At 39.4% G+C, this 21,091-nt stretch overlaps 1 protein-coding gene across 4 annotated transcripts in view; it reads left to right on the forward strand.

The window, feature by feature from the left end:
- LOC133635655 (serine/threonine-protein kinase 33-like) overlaps positions 1-20,257 on the forward strand; it is a 55,986-nt gene extending 35,729 nt beyond the window's left edge. For all 4 annotated transcript variants that reach the window (XM_062028901.1, XM_062028907.1, XM_062028892.1 and 1 more), the window contains 9 exons: positions 3,192-3,274; positions 15,570-15,657; positions 15,740-15,815; positions 15,885-15,997; positions 16,133-16,218; positions 16,296-16,368; positions 17,199-17,341; positions 17,719-17,802; positions 17,958-20,257. In XM_062028901.1, the coding sequence (XP_061884885.1) occupies positions 3,192-3,274; positions 15,570-15,657; positions 15,740-15,815; positions 15,885-15,997; positions 16,133-16,218; positions 16,296-16,368; positions 17,199-17,341; positions 17,719-17,802; positions 17,958-18,092 (881 nt within the window). In that variant the 3' untranslated portion in view covers positions 18,093-20,257. The remainder of the gene's footprint in view (positions 1-3,191; positions 3,275-15,569; positions 15,658-15,739; positions 15,816-15,884; positions 15,998-16,132; positions 16,219-16,295; positions 16,369-17,198; positions 17,342-17,718; positions 17,803-17,957) is intronic.
- Positions 20,258-21,091: the final 834 nt, after the last annotated feature.

Raw genomic sequence — 21,091 nt, forward strand, 5'->3', positions numbered from 1 at the left:
ATTAAGACGTTTCAAGTAAAAAAGTATCAGTATCAGTTTCGGCGATACCAGCCCTGTATTTATTTTCTTGGTATCTAATCGATACCAACATTTACAGTACCACCCACTGCTAGTGATCTAACAACGTCAAAGAAGAAGCATAACAACCAACCACTGTAGCAAAGAGTGGAAAAACAGGCAATTTAGAGGAGGACCTAGGAGAGAAGTGAATGATGACAATATTTGGACTATTAAAAAAAAAAAAATCCCAAACTAAAAAAACAAGACTGGAAAGTCATAGAGTCAGTGTGAACACAGACTTTATAATCTACTGAGGGAGCTACAGAGGGAGCTTGAGGTGATTACTAGAGTTGTAACAATATCAGGTAAATATTTAAATTATTTTCTAATGTTGGCTTGGATTTAAATCTTGTTGTTTGCCCTCTAAGTCCTCCTGTGTCCATGAACGTATTTCCTCAGTTTGTAAAGAAATACGACAAATATTTTGTGATACCGATATTGATCTAATCACTGTAGTAATGTCCATATACAGTATATAATATTTGGCATTGTTACTATCTGGCATTTGTGTGTATCCGCCCACCACTCTGAGCTCCATTTTAGTTATTAGCGCCGGTTAGCAGGGTTGTGTGTATCCTCTTACGATGTGTAATATAGTATGTTTATCTCTTCTCGTCTTTGAGTGATACTTGTAATAAACATAGCTTATTATTACATTCCTCGCTCTTGCGTTGTTTGAAAGACAAACTGTCACACTCGTGCAATACCTGGTCCGTGTTTCTACTCTAGATTAATCTAAAAATACATAGTGGGTTTTTATCGATTCTTGTGGCTGCTACTGACTCAGCCGCATCGCTCGCTTGTCAATCCGTATATCTGGTCGCATCGGTTCATCTCTCACAACTCTAGTGATTACAGTCTAAATAAAGTACAAAACCCAAAACCAGTGAAGTTGTCACGTTGTGTAAATAGTAAATAAAAACAGAATACAATGATTTGCAAATCCTTTTCAACCTATATTCAATTGAATAGACTGCAAAGACGTGATACTTAACGTTCGAACTGGAAAACGTTATTTTTTGCAAATGTTAGTTCATTTGGAATTTGATGCTTGCAACATGTTGCAAAAAAGCTGGCACTTGTGACAAAGCTGGCAAAAAAGACTGACAAAGTTGAGGAATGCTCATCAAACACTTATTTGGAATATCCCACAGGTGAAAAGGCTAATTGGGAACAGGTGGGTAACATGATAGGGTATAAAAGCAGCTTCAATGAAATGCTCAGTCATTGACAAACAAGGATGAGGGGAGTGTCACCACTTTGTGGACAAATGCGTGAGCAAATTGTCGAACAGTTTAGGAAAAACATTTCTCAACGAGCTATTGCAAGGAATTTAGGGATTTCACCATCTACGGTCCGTAATATCATCAAAAGGTTCAGAGAATCTGGAGAAATCACTGCACGTAAACTGCATCAAAAACTGACATCAGTGTGAAAAGGATATCACCACATGGGCTCAGGAACACTTCAGAAAACCACTGTCAGTAACTACAGTTTGTCGCTACATCTGTAAGTGCAAGTTAAAACTCTACTATGCAAAGCAAAAGCCATTTATCAACAACACCCAGAAACGCCAACGGCTTCGCCGGGCTTGAACTCATCTAAGATGGACTGATGCAAAGTGGAAAAGTGTTCTGTGGTCTGAGGAGTCCACATTTCAAATTGTTTTTGGAAATTGTGGACGTCGTGTCCTGCGGACCAACGAGGAAAAGAACCATCAGGACTGTTCTAGTCGCAAAGTTGAAAAGCCAGCATCTGTGATGGTATCTGTTTTTATTTACAAATTACACAACATGCCAACGTCACTGGTATTGGGTTTTGTAGCTGCAATGATTTTTTTTAGCTTTCTGATAGGCTACTTTCTTTACCACATCACAATTCGTAGAGTGATGGCTTGCGAGACGTTGGCGTTTCCACAAGTGCTTTGGTTGTAAATATTGAACACTCAAAAAATGTATTAACTTTAAAATGGCAATTTTAATTTAGTAAGATTCTAAATCGATTCATAATTTTCAGAAATCGATTAAAAAAACAACAACTGTAATTTATTATTTTTAGTATCAGTTTTTGTATGAAAAAACAACTTGTTATCATTATTGATACTGTTGCTTTTGGTATTGTATTTGTATGTCTTCTCAAATGATCTGTAAATGTCTATTCTAACTATTATATAAAGTGGAGTTGTAGTTGCTCTATTTTTTTCATTAGATTGATTAACATTCAGTGATTTTTGTAAATAAAATTGAAATGTTTTTTTTTAAGAATACGTTTTTAGTCCAACACTGCCCGTAACTTTGGTGTTAAGTTACTATTTGCATCATTTTACAATAATTGTAGAGAGGTTGTGCTAAACACACATGTGAAAGTAGCCCATGGAACATTTCAAATGTGCCTTGTACTGGAAGCATTTGTTTTGATAACCTATTTCCTCAGTTCACTTCATCTAGTCACATAGCTCCTTTTTTTCATAAATAGCAATAGAAAACAAACATTTTATTCAATTTTTTTTTTGAGAAACGTTGCATCTTTGCCCAATATTAAAAACTGTATTATTAATGTATAATTTCAATAAAAAATCATTGCATTTGTCTGACAATATTGGTCCTCACATTGTCAGACACTACAAAGTGTGTTTTTATTCTTGGACAGAAAGTCCCAAAGGGCACTAATGATGTAGCATGGGAGTCCGTTTTGTATAGTCCCTCAGGGTTCTTTGATAGCTGCTATTGATAGTTATTAGTTGTTCTAAGCCTTTGATTAACATTATTATTGCAATGATCGCATGGTCAGATTAGCAACAATAACTTTACCTCAGAAATCATTTTAACGGCACACTGGTATATCATACGGAGAATTGCATCTCATCTCCACATCAGCTACGCAGAGGTCAATAATATTGGTACCTCACGTGTTAACTGTGCTAACAAAACAAGATCATGGTTAAAATTATTTTTAAATTGCAGTATATAGTAAGTATTGTATTGCACTATGTATGCTGTGACGCTGGCATTGGTGATTGTTTATGAAGAAAGACCCTGTGACCGGCTTGTGCAAACTAATGAGTTTTAAGCTACTGTATATGATACTCCATAATGATTTTTTGTGTATTAATGTGCTTCTTTTAACTACAGACATAATGCATCGGGATTTGAAACTTGAGAACATTCTTGTGAAAAACTCTCTTGATGAATGTAATGGCAAGCTTGATATCAAGGTAAAGTCAGTGAATTTTTTCCAACTGCTTCTTTCTTTTAACTGTTACAAATCTTTGGTTGTGAAATGTTTTACCCAGCAGCTCTGCTATAGTTAGAGTTCTAACTATACCTCATTACGACAGCCTCCCTCTGATTTTGACCACTTGTGCAAAGTAAGGCAGCGGTACCTTTAAAACACATGACCAGCTGAGCCCAGCATGCAGTGAATTGATTACAAGCTTGCAAGTGCAGCATGCAGGCTAAATCAGGGCTTGTCTACGTCACATTTGTAAACATATAGTACCATCATTAAAAAGTACTTTTTTAGATAATATGTATCCCTCTAGATTTGTAAGTACAGCGGTACCTCACTTTTCATCGGTAATCTGTTCCAAAATGTCTGATAAAGACCAAATCGTATAAAATCCAAAGCAATTTTTGGAGAAATAAATATTATAAATCCAACTAATGCATTCAAGGCACCCAAAAATACTAACACAAAACACATTTTGTACAGAATAATTATAAACAATGCACAATAAAAAATAAGAGTGACATGGATAAATGAACATTTAACATCACCATTTTTTAACATCTGTTGGTGAAGACAGCGATAAGCCGATGGGGACATAGTGAAGATGGGAGTCAAATCAAGTCAAGTCAATTTTATTCATAGAGGGCCCCATTGTCCTGTTCCGCTTAAGTGTTTTTTTACGTGTTTGAAGTTGTGTTCCTCTTATTCATATTCTCTCATCCAGCCTGCGGAAACGCCCACCCTGCGTAAGTTAGGCAAAAGTACGTAAGTCTGGAATGAAGGCAGGCTCACTACTAACGAGGCCGACTTTGCCATGATGCCTTTTTTCCTTGGTTGCGTGAAAATCATGAAACATGAGTTTTACTAACACTTGTGAATGTCATTGAAATCCATGAAAAAGATAACACTTTAAATTTGAAAAGACACCGCTTGTCACGTGAACGTACGTGTGTCGCCATGTTGATAGAGTGTGTGTATGAATGCTTCAACAGAGTGTCTTCTTCCTGGCTGGATGTGAATAATAATCCATAGATTAAAATTGAATTTATTATAACCATCCATCCATCCATTTTTTACCGCTTGTCCCTCTTGGGGTCACGGAGGTGGCTGGAGCCTATCCCAGCTGCATTTGGACGGAAGGCAGGGTACACCCCGGACAAGTCGCCACCTCATTGCAGGCCCAACACAGACAGACAATCATTCACACTCACACTCACATTCATAACCAATCTGATGTTATTTGTGATATAAGGAGTTTTGATTAGTACAAATATTTGTGAAACCTTGATGCGTCACAGTGCACAAGCAGCTGTTGTTTTTGTGTGTGGGCTTGTGCGGGAGAGCACGACAGTTTGATACTAACTGTCCAAAAATCAGTTGACTCAATTGATGGATGCTACGTTTTATATGTATTTTCTTAAAGTCACATAGTTCAATGAACCACAGTCCCAAAAAAGTCGTATGCATTGAATGTTCATACACGGCAGAAATACAAGCCGTCGCCTTACGCTGTGGTCGTACTCACGAGAAAACAATGTGCATTTTGATTTTTGATATTTAATTCAGAGTGTCATTATAGTCCTTTAATCCTCGTCTCAATGGATGTTTCCAGGTGTCTCAATTGAAGTTCTTAGAATAGATTTGATAATTTTATGGAAGTTTGTGGGTTCACTGCACCCAAACTTCAAGTGCATTATAATATTTCACCTTAGGGACGCTAGATTTATTTCACCCTCAGAAGTCTGTAGGAACACAAGTATTTAACTCGATAAGAAAATACAGGAAAGACCAGATTTGAGAACGCTCACATTTAAAGGCCTACTGAAACCCACTACTACCGACCACGCAGTCTGATAGTTTATATATCAATGATGAAATCTTAACATTGCAACACATACGGCCGGGTTAACTTATAAAGTGCAATTTTAAATTTCCCGCAAAACTTCCGGTTGGAAACGTCTATGTATGATGCGTATGCGCGTGACGTCACGACGGCAACGGAAGTATTCGTACCCAATGTGTCACCATACAAACTGCTCTGTTTTCATCGAACAATTCCACAGTATTCTGGACATCTGTGTTGGTGAATCTTTTGCAATTTGTTTAATGAACAATGGAGATTGCAAAGAAGAAAGTTGTAGGTGGGATCGGTGTATTAGCGGCTGGCTGTAGCAACACAACAAGGAGTACTTACTTGGATAGCAGACGCCTAGCCGATGCTAGCCGCCAACCGCATCTGTGATCGGGTGAAGTCCTTCGTCGCGCCGTCAATCGCTGGAACGCAGGTGAGCACGGGTGTTGATGAGCAGATGAGGGCTGGCTGGCGTAGGTGGAGCGCTAATGTTTTTATCATAGCTCTGTGAGGTCCGGTTGCTAAGTTGCTAAGTTAGCTTCAGCGTCGTTAGCAACAGCATTGTTAAGCTTTGCCAGGCTGAGAATTATTAACCGTGTAGTTACATGTCCATGGTTTAATAGTATTGTTGATCTTCTGTCTATCTTTCCAGTTAGGGATTTATTTATTTTGTTTCTATCTGCATTGGAGCCAGATGCTATCACGTTAGCTCAGTAGCTAAAGAGCTTCGCTGATGTATTGTCGTGGAGATAAAAGTCACTGTGAATGTCCATTTCGCGTTCTCGACTCTCATTTTCAAGAGGATATAGTATCCGAGGTGGTTAAAAATACAAATCCGTGATCCACAATAGAAAAAGGAGAGTGTGTGGAATCCAATGAGACCTTGTACCTAAGTTACGGTCAGAGCGAAAAAAGATACACCCTGCACTGCCTCTTTAGTTCTTCACTCTAACGTTCCTCATCCACAAATCTGTCACCCTCGCTCAAATTAATGGGGTAATCGTCGCTTTCTCGGTCCGAATCTCTCTCGCTCCATTGTAAACAACGGGGAATTGTGAGGAATCCTTCCTCCTGTGACGTCACGCTACTTCCGGTATAGGCAAGGCTTTTTTTAATCAGCGACCAAAAGTTGCGAACTTTATCGTCGTTGTTCTATACTAAATCCTTTCAGCAAAAATATGGCAATATCGCGAAATGATCAAGTATGACACATAGAATGGATCTGCTATCCCCGTTTAAATAAAAAAAATTCATTTCAGTAGGCCTTTAAGGGTTGCTTTACCCAAAGTGTGCATCTTTGATGAAGGCACTCAGTGACAGACTTAGTCAAGGAGAATGCTGCGCAGTTGCTAGTGTATGACCGTCAGGCACTTATTGAGCTACAAAACCCAAAACCAGTGAAGTTTGTACGTAAAAACAGAATACAATGATTTGCAAATATTTTTCAACTTATATTCAATTGAATAGACTGCAAAGACAAGATATTTGATGTTGGAACTGAGAAACAAAATTTTTTTTTGCAAATAATTATTAACTTAGAATTTAATGGTAGCAACACATTGCAATAAAGTTGGCACAGGGGCATTTTTACCACTGTGTTACATGGCCTTTCCTTTTAACAACACTCAGTAAACGTTTGGGAACTGAGGAGACCAATTTTTGAAGCTTTTCAGGTGGAATTCTTTCCCATTTTGCTTGATGTACAGCTTAAGTTGTTCAACAGTCTCCGTTGTGGTATTTTAGGCTTCATAATGCGCCACACATTTTCAATGGGAGACAGTTCTGGACTACAGGAAGGCCAGTCTAGTACCCACACTCTTTTACTAGGAAGCCACGCCGTTGTAACACGTGCAGAATGTGGCTTGGCATTGTCTTGCTGAAATAAGCAGGGGCGTCCATGAAAAAGACGTTGCTTGGATGGCAACATACTATATGTTGCTCCAAAACCTGTATGTACCTTTCAGCATTAATGGTGCCTTCCTGTATGGGATTCCTCGGCTCTCGAGCTGGGGTGGGGCCCTCGTGTACTGGGGCTCTTTTTTGCTGCAGACTGATGGACACAAACCTGTACCACTCCATTGATTTTCAGTCGTGTAAGGTTGGAAACAAACATTCTTTTTACTGTGTTTTAATCTACCGACCACCTGGTCCTGCTCGTTTATTTCTACATTAATTTACCAAGTTTATGTCATCTATTGTTAAGCTGGAGAGTGTATTAATTATTGGTGATTTCAATCTCCATGTTGATAACTCCTCTTGTCCCTTTGTAGCCGAACTGGTATCTCTAATACAGTGGTTCTCAACCTTTTTGCAGTGACGTACCCACTGTGAACATTTTTTTAATTCAAGTACCCCCTAATGAGAGCAAAGCATTTTTGGTTAAATAAAAGAGATAAAGAAGTAAAATACAGCACTATGTCATCAGTTTCTGATTTATTAAATTGTAGAACAGTGCAAAATATTGCTCATTTGTTGTGGTCTTTCTTGAACTATTTGGAAAACAAGATATAAAAATAACTAAAAACGTGTTGAAAAATAAACAAGTGATTCTATTATAAATAAAGATGTCTACACATAGAAGTAATCATCAACTTAAAATTCCCTCTTTGGGGATTGTAATAGAGATCCATCTGGATTCTGTCAACACTGAATATTGCATTGTTGCATTTCTTTTCACAGTTATTTTTGACAGACTTTTAAAAAAAATCTCACAAGCTTCAAATAAGCGACCTCTATTGCATTTCATTTAACCTGTTGTTCACACTGGCACGCAGACACACATTTTCCAAGAAATCTGCAGTCAGTAGGTTTTCTGCTTCTTTTGACCCAACTACCTTTGGTAATTGTGATGATGTTGACACATTTATGACAAACATCGATCGCCGTTGTCTGACTGTTTTGAACACAGTAGCACCAGCTAAAAACACTCTAGGCTCTCATAAGAAACTTTGTCCTTGGTTGAACATAGCTATTTCCAGCTTTAAGAAAAGCTGTCGGAAAGTGGAACGTTTGTGAAAGCCACAAAATTAGAGGTGCATAAACTCCATCCTAAAGAAATGGTAATGGAGCTAAATGAAATGATAAAACGGTCTCGCTCAGCTTTCTTTCCAAATCTTGTTTTGCATGAGAAAAACTCAAAAGTTTTATTGGACACAATTGAAAATCTTGTTGCACCGCCGTTCCTGTGCACACACAGGATGACTGTAATCGATTTTTGAACTTCTTTGTGAACAAAGTTCAAGACATGAGGGCCAGTATCAGTCCTCCCTTGGGTAGCTTGTGCACTACATCAGCCCTTATGTGCATAGCTTGTGCACTACATCAGCCCTTATGTGCATAGCTTGTGCACTACATCAGCCCTTATGTGCATAGCTTGTGCACTACATCAGCCCTTATGTGCTCATGGCTTTGGTGGTAAAATTGTTAAACTTTTCACTTCAGTCTGGCTCGGTCCCCAGCTTCTTTAAACATGCTGTGGTGTGTCCCATTCTTAAAAAGGCTAATCTTGATCCGGTGGAGCCTATAAATTACCGACCCATACCAAAACTTCCCTAAATGTCAAAAATCTTGGGAAAAGTAGTAGCTAGACAGCTAACTTTATTTTTGGAACAGCATGATTTTTATGATAAATATCAATCTTGCTTCAGGTCAATCCAGTCCACCAAAACTGGCCTTTTAAGTTTCCAGTGACATGATGATGGCCGCTGATTGTGGTCGTTACATAGTTTTGGTTTTACTCTATTTTGCAATTTGCCTTTGATGCTGTGGATAAAAGTATATTGATTAATCAAATCAAATCTGAAATGGGGTTTTCTTGTGCTGTTGTCCAGTGGTTTACTTCTTATATAAATGGAATAACTTTTAATGTTACTTTTAATGATGTTATGTCCAATGTGTCATGTGTCAACCTGTCATGTGGAGTTGCCCAGGGTTCTGTTATGGAGTCTGTTTTATTTTTGTTCTACCTGATGACTCTTGGTCGGTTGATACGTGGTTTAGAAAGTGCTGCTTATCATTTTCAACGTTTTTAAAGGGGCCCTTTTGTCAACTGACCAAAAATTGTTTTTATAACCTGAGAAATATCTCTAAAGTGAGAAATGCGTTGTCAAAATCGGATCTTGAAATTATCATTCACACGTTCATCTCTTTTCATATTAATATTGTAATTCTGTTATCACTTATTTCATTAAGTCAATTCTATAGAGACTTCAGTCTGTACAGAATGTGGCTGCCAGACTTTTGACTAGTGTACCCATAACAGTGCACATTACCCCCATTCTAATAAGTCTTGACTGGTTTCCAGTCAAATTTGGCATTGAGTTTTAAGATGTTAGTCCTGACTTTCCGTGCGTTGCACGGTAAGGCCTCTCAAAACATAGCTGATTTGTTGTGCCCCTACGTTTCAGGATGCAGACTTTGGTCTTCAGACGAGGGTCTCCTAAAGATCTCTAAAACTCATTTTAAAACCCACTGAGCTTGGCTGTGTCGACTCTTTTAAAAAAACATTTGAAGACTGCACTTTTCAAAAAAGCTTTTAGTTAATGGATTTTTTGTTGCTTGCGGGTGTTGTGGATCCCAAAAAAATGCAGAGGCGGAGAATTTGCAAGCAATAACTCTTCCTCTTTATTTGCAAGGGCACCCAAATAAGACCACACAAGGCGATGGTGGCGAAAACAAGCACACCATTAAAACAGAAAACAAACTACAAAAAAGTAAGCAAGGGTGCTAGGCAAAGCTAAGAAAAAAACTGGACAGACCTGGATTACCGTAGAAGTAGCTGGAATACAGACAAAACTGTGAGTGTGGAAACGACATGAAGAACACAAAGCTCCGGCGCAAACATGGTGCACCAGCACGGTTAAGTAGTGTGACCCTTTATTAGATTCAGGTGTGCCCTGCTGTCTCCAGCCTGCTGCACGCTACAGGCGATCTTGGACCCATGTTCCCAGTCCAGAATGCTGGAACGAAGCCAAGGAACCACGAACAGCCGACCTGGTGGACAGCCCCGAGGAGATGAGTCAGATTTGAGAGCCTCCAAGACTTGCCTCTTAATGTCCCACTGAAGTCCCCTGATGATGTGGGTTCGGGGAACAATTGGTTCCGGTGAAGTCAAATGAGGAGAGCAGAGGCGGGACAAGGCATCAGGCTTCACATTTTGAGATCCAGGTCGGAAAGTGATAACAAAGTGAACCGTTTCAGGAACAATGCCCACCTGGCCTGGCGGGAGTTCAGTATCTGCGTGGTTCGTAGATACGCCAAGTCCTTATGGTCTATGGATATGACAAATAATAGCTCCGCACCTTCCAGCCAATGCCTCCATTCCTGAAGGGCCAGGATGACAGCCAGAAGCTCCCTGTTGCCAATGTTTTAGTTCTTCTCAGCAGGAGACAAGCGACGTGAGAAGAAAGCGCAGGGGTGCTGCCTCTGTTCGGTGGAGGATTGATGGGAGAGAATGGCCCCTATGTTTGTGTCAGAAGTGTCCACCTCAACGAAAAATTGGACGGTCAGGGTAGCAAAAAACAATTTTTTCAGCTTCAAAAGTGCAAATAAACGAGACGTTAGTGGAAGTCAGCTTAAGTCAGCGGCTCAGCAACGTGGCTAAAACTCTGAATAAACCGACGGTAAACATTTGAGAAGCCCAGGAACCTCTGAAAGTGTAGACCTGGTGTAAGCCAGTCTACCACCGCTTTGACCTTAGCGGGATCGGGTCTAAGTTTACCATCCTCCACAATAAATCCCAAAAAGGGAATGGAGCCGATTGAAACAAACACTTCTCAGCCTTGACAAACAGCTTGTTTTCAAGTAAACGTTGGAGGACTAATCGGACTTGCTGGACATGTCCGTCAAAAGTCGAGGAATGAATCAAAATATAATCCAGGTAAAAGAAAAGGAAACGCCCTGTCATGTTCCGAAAAATGTCATTAATGAGGCCCTGAAAAGCGGCAGGTGAGTTTGTCAAACCAAAGGGCCTAACCAGGTACTCGAAATGCCCGAGGGGGGTGTTGAACGGGGGGAGATAGGGCATGGTCCTTGCTAAAAACCGCTTTGAGATCATGATAGGGTGGCACGTTGGTAGTGTATATGACCTCAATAAGGGGCGTATGTGACGGCGTATGTGGCCCAGCGGCTGAACGGAGACAATGTGTGTGGCAGGTAACACTCCAATTAACAATAGCTGAACGTGGCCAATTGATGTGCGGGTTGTGCTTGTGCAGCCAGGTTAACCCCAGAATGACAGGCGCGGAACGAGAGGGGATAACGAAAAAGGTTAGGGTCTCACAATGACTCCCAGACAAGCGCGGGTTGAGAGAGTGGGTCGAATGAGTATAGTGGCTAATAGGCGCCCGTCTAGAGAAAACACCTTCTTGGGTACAGTCAGCTCAAAAACAGGAATATTGTGGAGTCTTATGAATGCAAAGTCCGGAATATTATCATCTGCCCCGGAGTCTATGAGTGTGCTAATATCTATGTGATGGTTAGGCCAGGAGAATGTACCTTGAAACTGCATTCTAATTGCCTGAAGAAGGAGAACTGCGACTCCTGGTGAGCAAACCAACCGGAGAGCGAGGGCCCATGCGAGGCAGGAAGCGGCCGCGACTTGCAGCGGGAGATCAGGTGATTAGCGGTGCCGCAGTACAAGCAGAGTCGGAGGCGAAGACGGCGGTCCTTATCGGCGTTGGTGAGATGAGTACCTTCGAGCTGCATCGGTTTCTTCAGACTGCCAAGTTGAAGAGATGTCGCTGGGAACGAGTGGGCCCGTCATGTCGACTGGTGCAGATGTGTTGCTTGATGTGGATTGTCCCCGTCGTCGATCCCTCCTCTCCTTCAAAAAGCAGATGTCGATCTGCACTGCGAGTTCGATAAGGTCGGGTAGGTCCGTCGGGAGTGTCAGCAGGATTATCAAGTGGCGAATCTCGTCAGCAAGCCCGAGGAAGAAAAGCGTCCAACAGCACCGATGGGCCTCAGTCACAGTCGGCGACCAAGGTGCGGAACTCGATAGCGTAGTCAGTCGTGTATCTTGTTGGAGCATGAAAAGGGACCTTGCCGCCTCTCCGCCACTGGAAGATCTGCCTCAGATCCTTGGAAAAGGTGGCATATGAGGCGCATGAGGCGGTCTGATGGTTCCATTCAGCCGTGGCCCATGCACCCGCGCGGCCAGACAGGTAGAAGATTACAAAAGCCACTTTAGCCCGCTCCGAGGTGAAAGCGGGGGCGTGTAGCTCAAAGTGGAGCTCACATTGTGTGAAAAACTCTTACACCGTCTTTCTCACTGGTGAACCGTTCAGGCCGTGATAGCAGCAGGTTGCCGGCTGGAGTGGCTTGTAATGGCTGGGCAGATGCCATGTCAGGCACAGCACTTGGGGTGGGCACGACTGTGGCCAGCAGTGTGTTAAGGCGCTCCTGCATGGTGTCTTGACGCTCCGACAGGCCCTGTAGACCTCGGGTCAGGACGTTTAGCTGGTCCCCCTGCTGGTTTATTCTTTGCGCCTGGCCGCGCAATGCTTGCATCATTGGCTCGGTCTCCGCGGGTTTCATAGTTTAGGCCGGAGCTTTACTGTTGCTTGCGGGTGTTGTGGATCCCAAAAAAAGCAGAGGCGGAGAATTTGCAAGCAATAACTCTTCCTCTTGATTTGCAAGGGCACTCAAAATAAGACAACAAAAGGTGATGGTGGCGAAAACAAGCACACCATGAAAATAGAAAACAAACTAGAAAACATAAACAAGGGCGCTAGGCAAAGCTAGGAAAAAAAATGGACAGACTTGGATTATCAGAGAGTAGCTGGAATACAGACAATACTGCGAGCGTGGCAACGACATGGAGAAGACAAAGCTCTGGCGCCAACATGCTTCACCAGCACGGTTAAGTAGTGTGACCCTTAATTAGATTCAGGTGTGCCCTGCTGTACGCCACACTGTGGGGGGGAGAACAGGTGCGGGGACAGAGAACAAACACACCAGAACCTAAGAATACCACATTTTTAACTATTAATCCTTAATATGATGTTGCCTCCATTGCTTTAATTCAATTGTTGGTTTAATTCACCTATGTTTTGTACACCACTTTGTGTTTTTTATCTGTGAAAAGCGCTTTGTGAATACAATTTGCCTACTTACTTACATACTTAATGACAGCATTCAAAACTGGTGGAAATATTTAGACGGTCATTTTTCAGGGTTTCGGCACAGCATTAAAAAGCATTTAGTCATTAAATGGATTTTGCAAAAATTAAGGCCTGAAACGGCATTAAAAAGTATTAAATGCGATTAGCAGAGGCAATACATTTTTTTATAAAATAGTAGGACTTGGCCGATAGTCAACACATCAATCAAACAATAAATGAAAATGAACTTAATAATGTTGCGGCCATCAATAAATTGCTACATATGTCTGTTTGTTTCTTTTCTTTGGCTGTGGCTTTCAAACTGGATACAAGAGGTCTCGTAAGGTCCGAAAGCGAGAAAAGCATTGCCTCCACAATGACCACTCCGCTGGATGGCAAAATCAAACAGCTTTGCCATTCTTTCGTCAGTGTTGGGGCATAGTCCTTAACTCTGACATCATGTCATGTTTATGAGGCAGCTTGGCTTGTTTCATACACAAGTCCTTTATTTCAGTCTCCACTTCACACATAAGCTAACTTAGCTAACATAAGCAACTCTCGTGACGTAGGCACCTCACATGACCTACAGTGGCCTAGGATGGACAAACAAGGCAATGCTCAGAACAGACCACAAATCGTATTCTCTGACATTCCCAAAGTAAATGAATTAATAGTTCCTTCATCTGCCTGTCACTTTATACTTAACTTGCTATCTAATGTACCCATTTTAAACTATTGTAAATGTGTAAAATACAATCTATTGATGGATGGATGGGTTTAAATCAATTACCAATTTCCAAACACATGCATAATTTACATTCCTAATGTGATGTTTATTTATTATTCCATAAAACCTTTTCAACTATTTAAAAAAAAAATGGTATTTTGATTTAAAAAAAAAAAAAAAAAAAAAAAAAAAAAAGCCTCTGTTATAAAGCATATTTTCAGAGGATATGCATTCTTACAGCATGTTTCAAAGAGGTAACATTTAAAAAATGACTTCTGGGTATATTTTTTGGATCAACTAATTCAGAATTGGATGATAATTTTGAGTGCTTAAGTGCAGTTTCCCTTTAATAATTTTGAATGAAGGTAAAGTGACAGACAAAACCTTTTAATTGGTTATTGCCTATGGCCGGAGCACTTAGTCAGTACACCGGATGCTACTACAGAAAAATAAATAAATACAAATAAATTCTCAGATGATTCAGTCTTGCGAGCCAATTCTAATTTACTAGATAATAACAGTTAATGCAAATGTTTCAACTATTCAACTTTATTATTGTCAAATGCTTACAATTATGAGTGTATACAGGCAATTGTAAGCTTTTGACTATATATAATAACCAATATGAGGTCGGACAAGGGCATTACATTTTCTTTAAAGTGGCATTAAAAAGCATCAAGTTAAATTTGCTGATACCTGCAGAAAGCCTGTTTTTGTTGAAAATACAATTCTACAAAATTTGCCGTACGAAAACGGAGGTGCCAACATAAACTGTATGTTCCATTGTGGAAAAAGGTGGCCCTAACAGCAGCTTGTCTGTTTAAGCACAAATACACATGAACATGTAATCATTTTAATATTGTGGTGGCTTGAAATGTGGAGTAAAGCATCTATGGATCGCCTACTTAAGTATGTCGATGATATTGGTTTAGCATTATCACTGCCAATGTTACTGTTCGACAGTTGTGTGCTCAAGTTTGAACAACACATTTTCACAAAAGTTGTTTAAGCTTTGCCACACGTTAAACACGGACAATACAAGCACTCCAAAAGCACAAACCTCCACAAGGCCTCAATAGTTAAAAAATCCTTTAAAAAAAAGTAATCCAGATGGTGATTCGGATAACCCGCAAAGTCTAATCACCTGTTCCTTAGTCCACTTCTGACATTTCATCAAAATCTGTCCATAACTTTTTGGGATATATGGCTGTTGTTCTATAGTGGAATGAAATAAAAGGAGTGAACCCGCTTATCAGTCATCCACTCTTTTTGTCCCTGTGGGTAGAAGTAGGGCTGCTAGTATACACACACAGAAGTTCAGCTTTTTAACGCAAACGTTAGGTAACATTTGACAAATCATCCCCAAAGTTCTGACATTTCTTGAAAGTTACATCAATATCTGCCCATACCTTTTGAGTTACGTTGCTTACTAACTAACTAACTAACTAACTAACTAACTAACTAACTAACTAACTAACTAACTAACTAACTAACTAACTAACTAACTAACTAACTAACTAACTATCTGACAAACAGACTCTGGTGAATACAATAAACACCATTTACAAGAAAATTATGTTATTTGGTTTTCTCTGACCAGGTGGCAGACTTTGGATTATCAGTGAAGACCTTGGGTGTTGGAAGTGAAAACATTCTTTTTGAAGTTTGTGGGACTCCAATCTATATGGGTATGTGAACTGAACCATTTTGAGGTGATGATTTTGATAGATTGAAATACCATGTAATATGATTTTATGTACCATATTTCAGCACCTGAAATGATGAGCCAACGTGGATACACACACTGGATTGATATGTGGAGCGTTGGAGTCATTACGTATATTTTGTGAGTAGACACATACTTCATGCACACATAAAGTATTAATACATTAGTTCGACCCATATCCTCTTACAGGCTTTGTGGGGAGCCTCCATTTGTGTCCAAAACAAAAGAAACCCGCCTTAAGGAGATTAAAACAATAGGAGTCAGATTTTCCTCATCTATCTGGGACACAATCAGTGATGCAGGTGCACTTTATTTCTTATTTCATTTGTATGGAACTTCAAACAATATAAATTGTGATTAAATAAGGGAAATGTGGCGATGTGGAAATGTACACACTTTCCCAACGCTCCGCATGACCTGACTGAGTGTGTCAACAGCAAAAACAGTAGTGACGTGCCTCCTGAAGGCAAACCCTGCATACCGCATGTCAGCTAATCAGCTGCGGGACAACTCGTGGATTACAGTAAGACACCCGACTTTTCTCCTGCATTCAGAAACGTGCTTGTGTGAATGGCACTCACAAGGTGCTTTGTTCAACAGGGGGACACTAACACGCCCGCAATGCCCCTCAATGCACTCGAGATGATGCACAACTTTCACGAGCAGGAGAAGAGTAAGACCATTTAATTTCCTTATTGAAATAATCATAATGATCAGCACGGAATAACTTTAATAACCGCTTTTGTCTTGATATTCCTCATGATTGGTTCAACGTGATGTGATCATCTTGATCTGTATATTTAACAAATATGTAGAACTTGCCAAATAATGCCACTTTTCTCATTTTTATGATGTCAACTGTAGACATTATAACATTAAGTACACCTTTACAATATAACCCAATCCAATAATTGAGCTGCATCAAAAATATTAATGTTTTAAAACTGCCATGGAGGTTTTTAACAATTTTTATTGTTATTCTAGTTGTGGTTTGAAAAAAGGACATAACATTTTGAGAATAAAGTCGATATTTTACAAGTATAGTTTGTGTGTGCGTGTGTGCATGTGTGTGTGTGTATACATATATATATATATTTATATATATACAAAGTACCTATATATTTGTATACATACACATGTATGTTTAAATATATATGTGCATATATATATATATACTAAGTAAGTGTATATATGTACACATATAAATGTATATGTGTACACATCTACATATATGTGTATAGATATATATATATATACTTATCTATATATATATACATTTGTATATATATATTTTCCTATTTAGTACAGTAAATTACCTGTCATTATAACTTGATAAATATTGACTTTATTGTCAACATTCTATCATGATCTTTTATTCTCTCAAATGTATTTCTCTTACAGTTTATTGTCAGTAAATAATCACAATGCAATTTGTGAACACATACATGTGAACAAAGCATGGAGTTTTAAAGTAATGTACTGTACTAACACTGTTTACAATAGGTACACAGGAGCCTGAAGAAAGCCAGAACTGCGATTCGGTTGCCAGGACCGCTTCACCGGCTTCATCACAGACTGAAAGCAACAGCATGAGTCACTCAGATCTAAGTGACACTTCCTGCACACCTTCAACATCCACTAAGCTGGTACAGTATAACTTAGTACCTTTAGTACATTAGTCATTGAAGCCAAATATGCATTTTTATATTCACTATGTTTCTAGCACTCATGTGTGCGTTTGTTAGTGGGGATCAAGATACATTCCTAATATGTCTACTAATGTGCTTCAAAGTCCAAACATAAATTCTCAACATTAGTGATATCAGATACAATGCAGCAATGCTATAAATCCAAATAATTAAATGCCCTAGCAACTAAATAGGATTTGTTTGCATACAGGATTGAAGTGCATATTTATTTTTCATATTTTAACACTTTACTTTACTGTTCTCTTTAGAAATGCTACATTTTTGTGTCTGTGAATGTTTAATTCATGGCTTTTCTGTCCTATGTTTCTGTATAGACAAAACAAGAGTGCAGTAGTCATCATCTACAGGACAAATGTAAAAGCTCGTCTTCAGCCCCAAATCATCCCACCACCCCACAGGTATGTTGCTCGTCTTGTTCAGAGGCGCATACTGTATTCTGTCCTTAGACCACTAGATGGTACCAAATTCACCCTACACAGAAGAAGCAACAAAGACAAGGCCATGTTGCTGGGTTTATTGACAATTGTATGTCATATAAATGTGATTCCTGCAGACTGGTGGGAAACCCTGCAAACAGTCGAGTGTAAAGTCACGCAAGTCTCAGCGTAAGAAGGACGTCAGCGCGGTGCAGAAAGCAGCCTCCCATCAAAATAGCCACAGATCACCACCACCCACTGTAAAAGTATGACTAACAAAGACAAGAGATGCCTCACATGACAGGGAAGAAAGTTGATTTAGTGTTTTGTTTTATTATTAGTAGTTGGTGATGTGTTTTGCACATCGAATGATATGGAAGTGAATGTATAGTGCAATCTTGGTCACGAGTAGATACACCGGTGATGGCAGTGCCAAATAAGTTTGTTATACTCTCAGCAGCCACTGTACATCTCGCCACATTCAATACAAGAGCTGCATCTTTATGAAGATAGCACTCATTTGAATCTGCATTGTCAGAGCTATTCATTTAATAATGTTTATTATTGCAGTTCCATTTTGGAGCTTTGTACATTGTGTACAACATTCTACTCAGAGCTGATTTCTTAGGTCATTAGCTCTTATTGGAAGCTGTTGCAAATTATGCCCCATATACACAACTCGAAACCACAACCAAAATGTTGAGGTGTACCTAGTAATATGGCCAGTATAAAATATATTTATTGTAGGAAAGCAGTTCAAAAATCTATGATCTCCTGCCTGTACTGTCCTGTTTGTGCCAAAGGGACGTGGTCTGTTGGACTGAGCTCTACTGCACAAATGTTTACTTCTATACCAATAGCTGTTACCAGGCTGCCCAAACAATACATGCGTTTGTGGAGCACTCTTTAATGTAATCAAAAAGGCAGAAAAAGCAACAATGGTGAAATATCTGTTTTTAGTTTTTAAGCAGCAAATTGGAGTCAGAAAAGTCACACGTCAAAGGTCTGTCCTTATGTGGGCTCTGTATCGAGGATGTCGTTGTGGCTTGTATAGCCCTTTGAGACACTTGTGATTTAGGGCTATATAAATAAACATTGATTGATTGATTGATTGATAATCTTTGATATTAAAGTGTGAATGGCAATTCGGAATGGAACTGCTGGCACTGAGGTATTGTCCTTCAAATCGAGAAAAAATATTAAATGAATGATGGTATGACAAAAGATGGCTTATGTAGAAGAAAATAAAATTCAAATCAGTACAAGGTACAACTTTTAATTATACATATTAAAGTTCTCCTATTATGGAAAATGTATTTTGAAAACATTCTGACAGTAATTTGTGTATCTGCTTTACTTTGTGATTCCACTTTTAAAAGTCAGTTTTATGAGGTCGCGAAGGAAGAACCTACCTCATGGACATGATTCTTCATCTGACTTGCCCCGAGCAAGATAAACCTGCTTTGTGTTTATACGCCCACAACTTGATGGAGGACAGCTTGCTGTAAAACCGGCTTCGCTACACATTGTAAAGTAAAGCCTTATGCTCTGCCAACTATGCATCAATCTGCTACAGATGTGTGAACTGTAAGTTTGATCATTTAGTTTTTTAAATGCTGAAATGTTACCATTGTGGCTCACATAGCTATGCTAGTGTTGCTAATATTTCTGTACTCCTTTTCCAATTCTCAATGTTACGTTGTTGCTCCTTTTACTGTCGGGGTAACTAAATCTGTGAGTCATTTTGATTGTGCATAAAATCCTACTCAACTGGAGTGATACCACTCACGACATCTATTACGTTGGACAAGTGCAGTTACAGTGTGTATGTAAAAAGTCTTAAGTGCTTATTTGAGCCACACACTTTGTCAGAGATAGGAACAGACAGCTCACTAGCATTTAAACAGTCGTAGTTAGAATTTACGGCTAATGTAGCTCGCCGATATGTTACTACGCTAGAGTAGAGTTCCTCAGTGTTCGCTCTTATAACAATGTCGCTACAGCTTGGTTATTATACAGCTTACAGAATGTAAATTAAGTATTGTTGACGGTTTTTGAATGCATTTTTAAAGTGATTTAGAGGTAGAAATGATTGCTCCCATTAGCCCCATTGCTAGCCGCCTAGAAGAGACGATTTTTACACGTTAGAATGCAAAAAAACCCAAAAACCTTTTGTCTTCTTGTCCCTCATAAAGATTGTGAACGATAGGCAAAATAAAAAATAAAAAAGTGCAGTTCCAATTTAAAGTACCAGTAGAGTTGAAAAACAAGTTGACTTTTAATGCTTATTTGTGTTTCATTGTTTCTATTAAACCATATCCAATTGTATTTATAATCCGCAAAGTATTTAAACACCGTTTTAACATCACAAAATGCCACAAATTCAGTCAGCCATTTTGAATATTGCGCTCGAAATACCTTCGACTATTTTTGGAGATTGACATAACAGTAGTAACGCTTCTGCACTCTGACAATGTTATCAGATCAGTCATACTGGAAATACGCAAACATTGGAAATAGATTTAGTGTTTGTCATTCACAATCCTTATATAAGACATGAACACATACGCTTGGCTTTTTTGATGCATTCAAAATCGTAAATAAATAGCCAACAATTGATTCAACACATCGAGGGTCCTCTGTTGCACTCATTTTACTCTCTCTAAAAACATCCAGAAACTGCCAGCAATATTCCATTTACATGTCCTGACCTGAAAATTATCCAAACATAAGTGATACTGTTATTATAAATGCCAATGCAGACTGACTATTTTAGCGGTGCATTGACAGCAGTGAGCTAATGCTAGCTTACGCTGCTATTGTTTGTCACACTGAGCAGACGGCTGCTTCTGCTTCTTGCTAAAAGTAAATGATATATTATATTTCTTGCTGCTCTCACCTGGTAGTAGACAAATGTGGCCATGGTGTGGCAGTCTGGTTGACTTTGACATCCCAGAGATGGCGAAATAAACCCCACAAGGCATCCTGCAGGAATTTTTTTGACCCTTTGTGAGGATTGCGATTGAATCTTTATCTAAACGTGATTATGTGAGCGTCTCTTCGGTCGACATCCCAGTGAATTGAAACATTACAGTAAGTGTTTGTTTTATTCTGCTTTGTTATTGTTAGTTTGTATGTTTAGCACCTAGCAGTGCTGCGGATGCTAGTGTCACAATTAATCTGCATCCATCACTCAGTTTCTAAAACGTATTGCTCATCCTTTTTGTGTTTGGACTCAAAAATATAAGGTCATGGATTATAATTTTTGCAG

This window comes from Entelurus aequoreus, linkage group LG02, assembly GCF_033978785.1.
Source record: "Entelurus aequoreus isolate RoL-2023_Sb linkage group LG02, RoL_Eaeq_v1.1, whole genome shotgun sequence".
In the NCBI taxonomy this organism is placed as follows: domain Eukaryota; kingdom Metazoa; phylum Chordata; class Actinopteri; order Syngnathiformes; family Syngnathidae; genus Entelurus; species Entelurus aequoreus.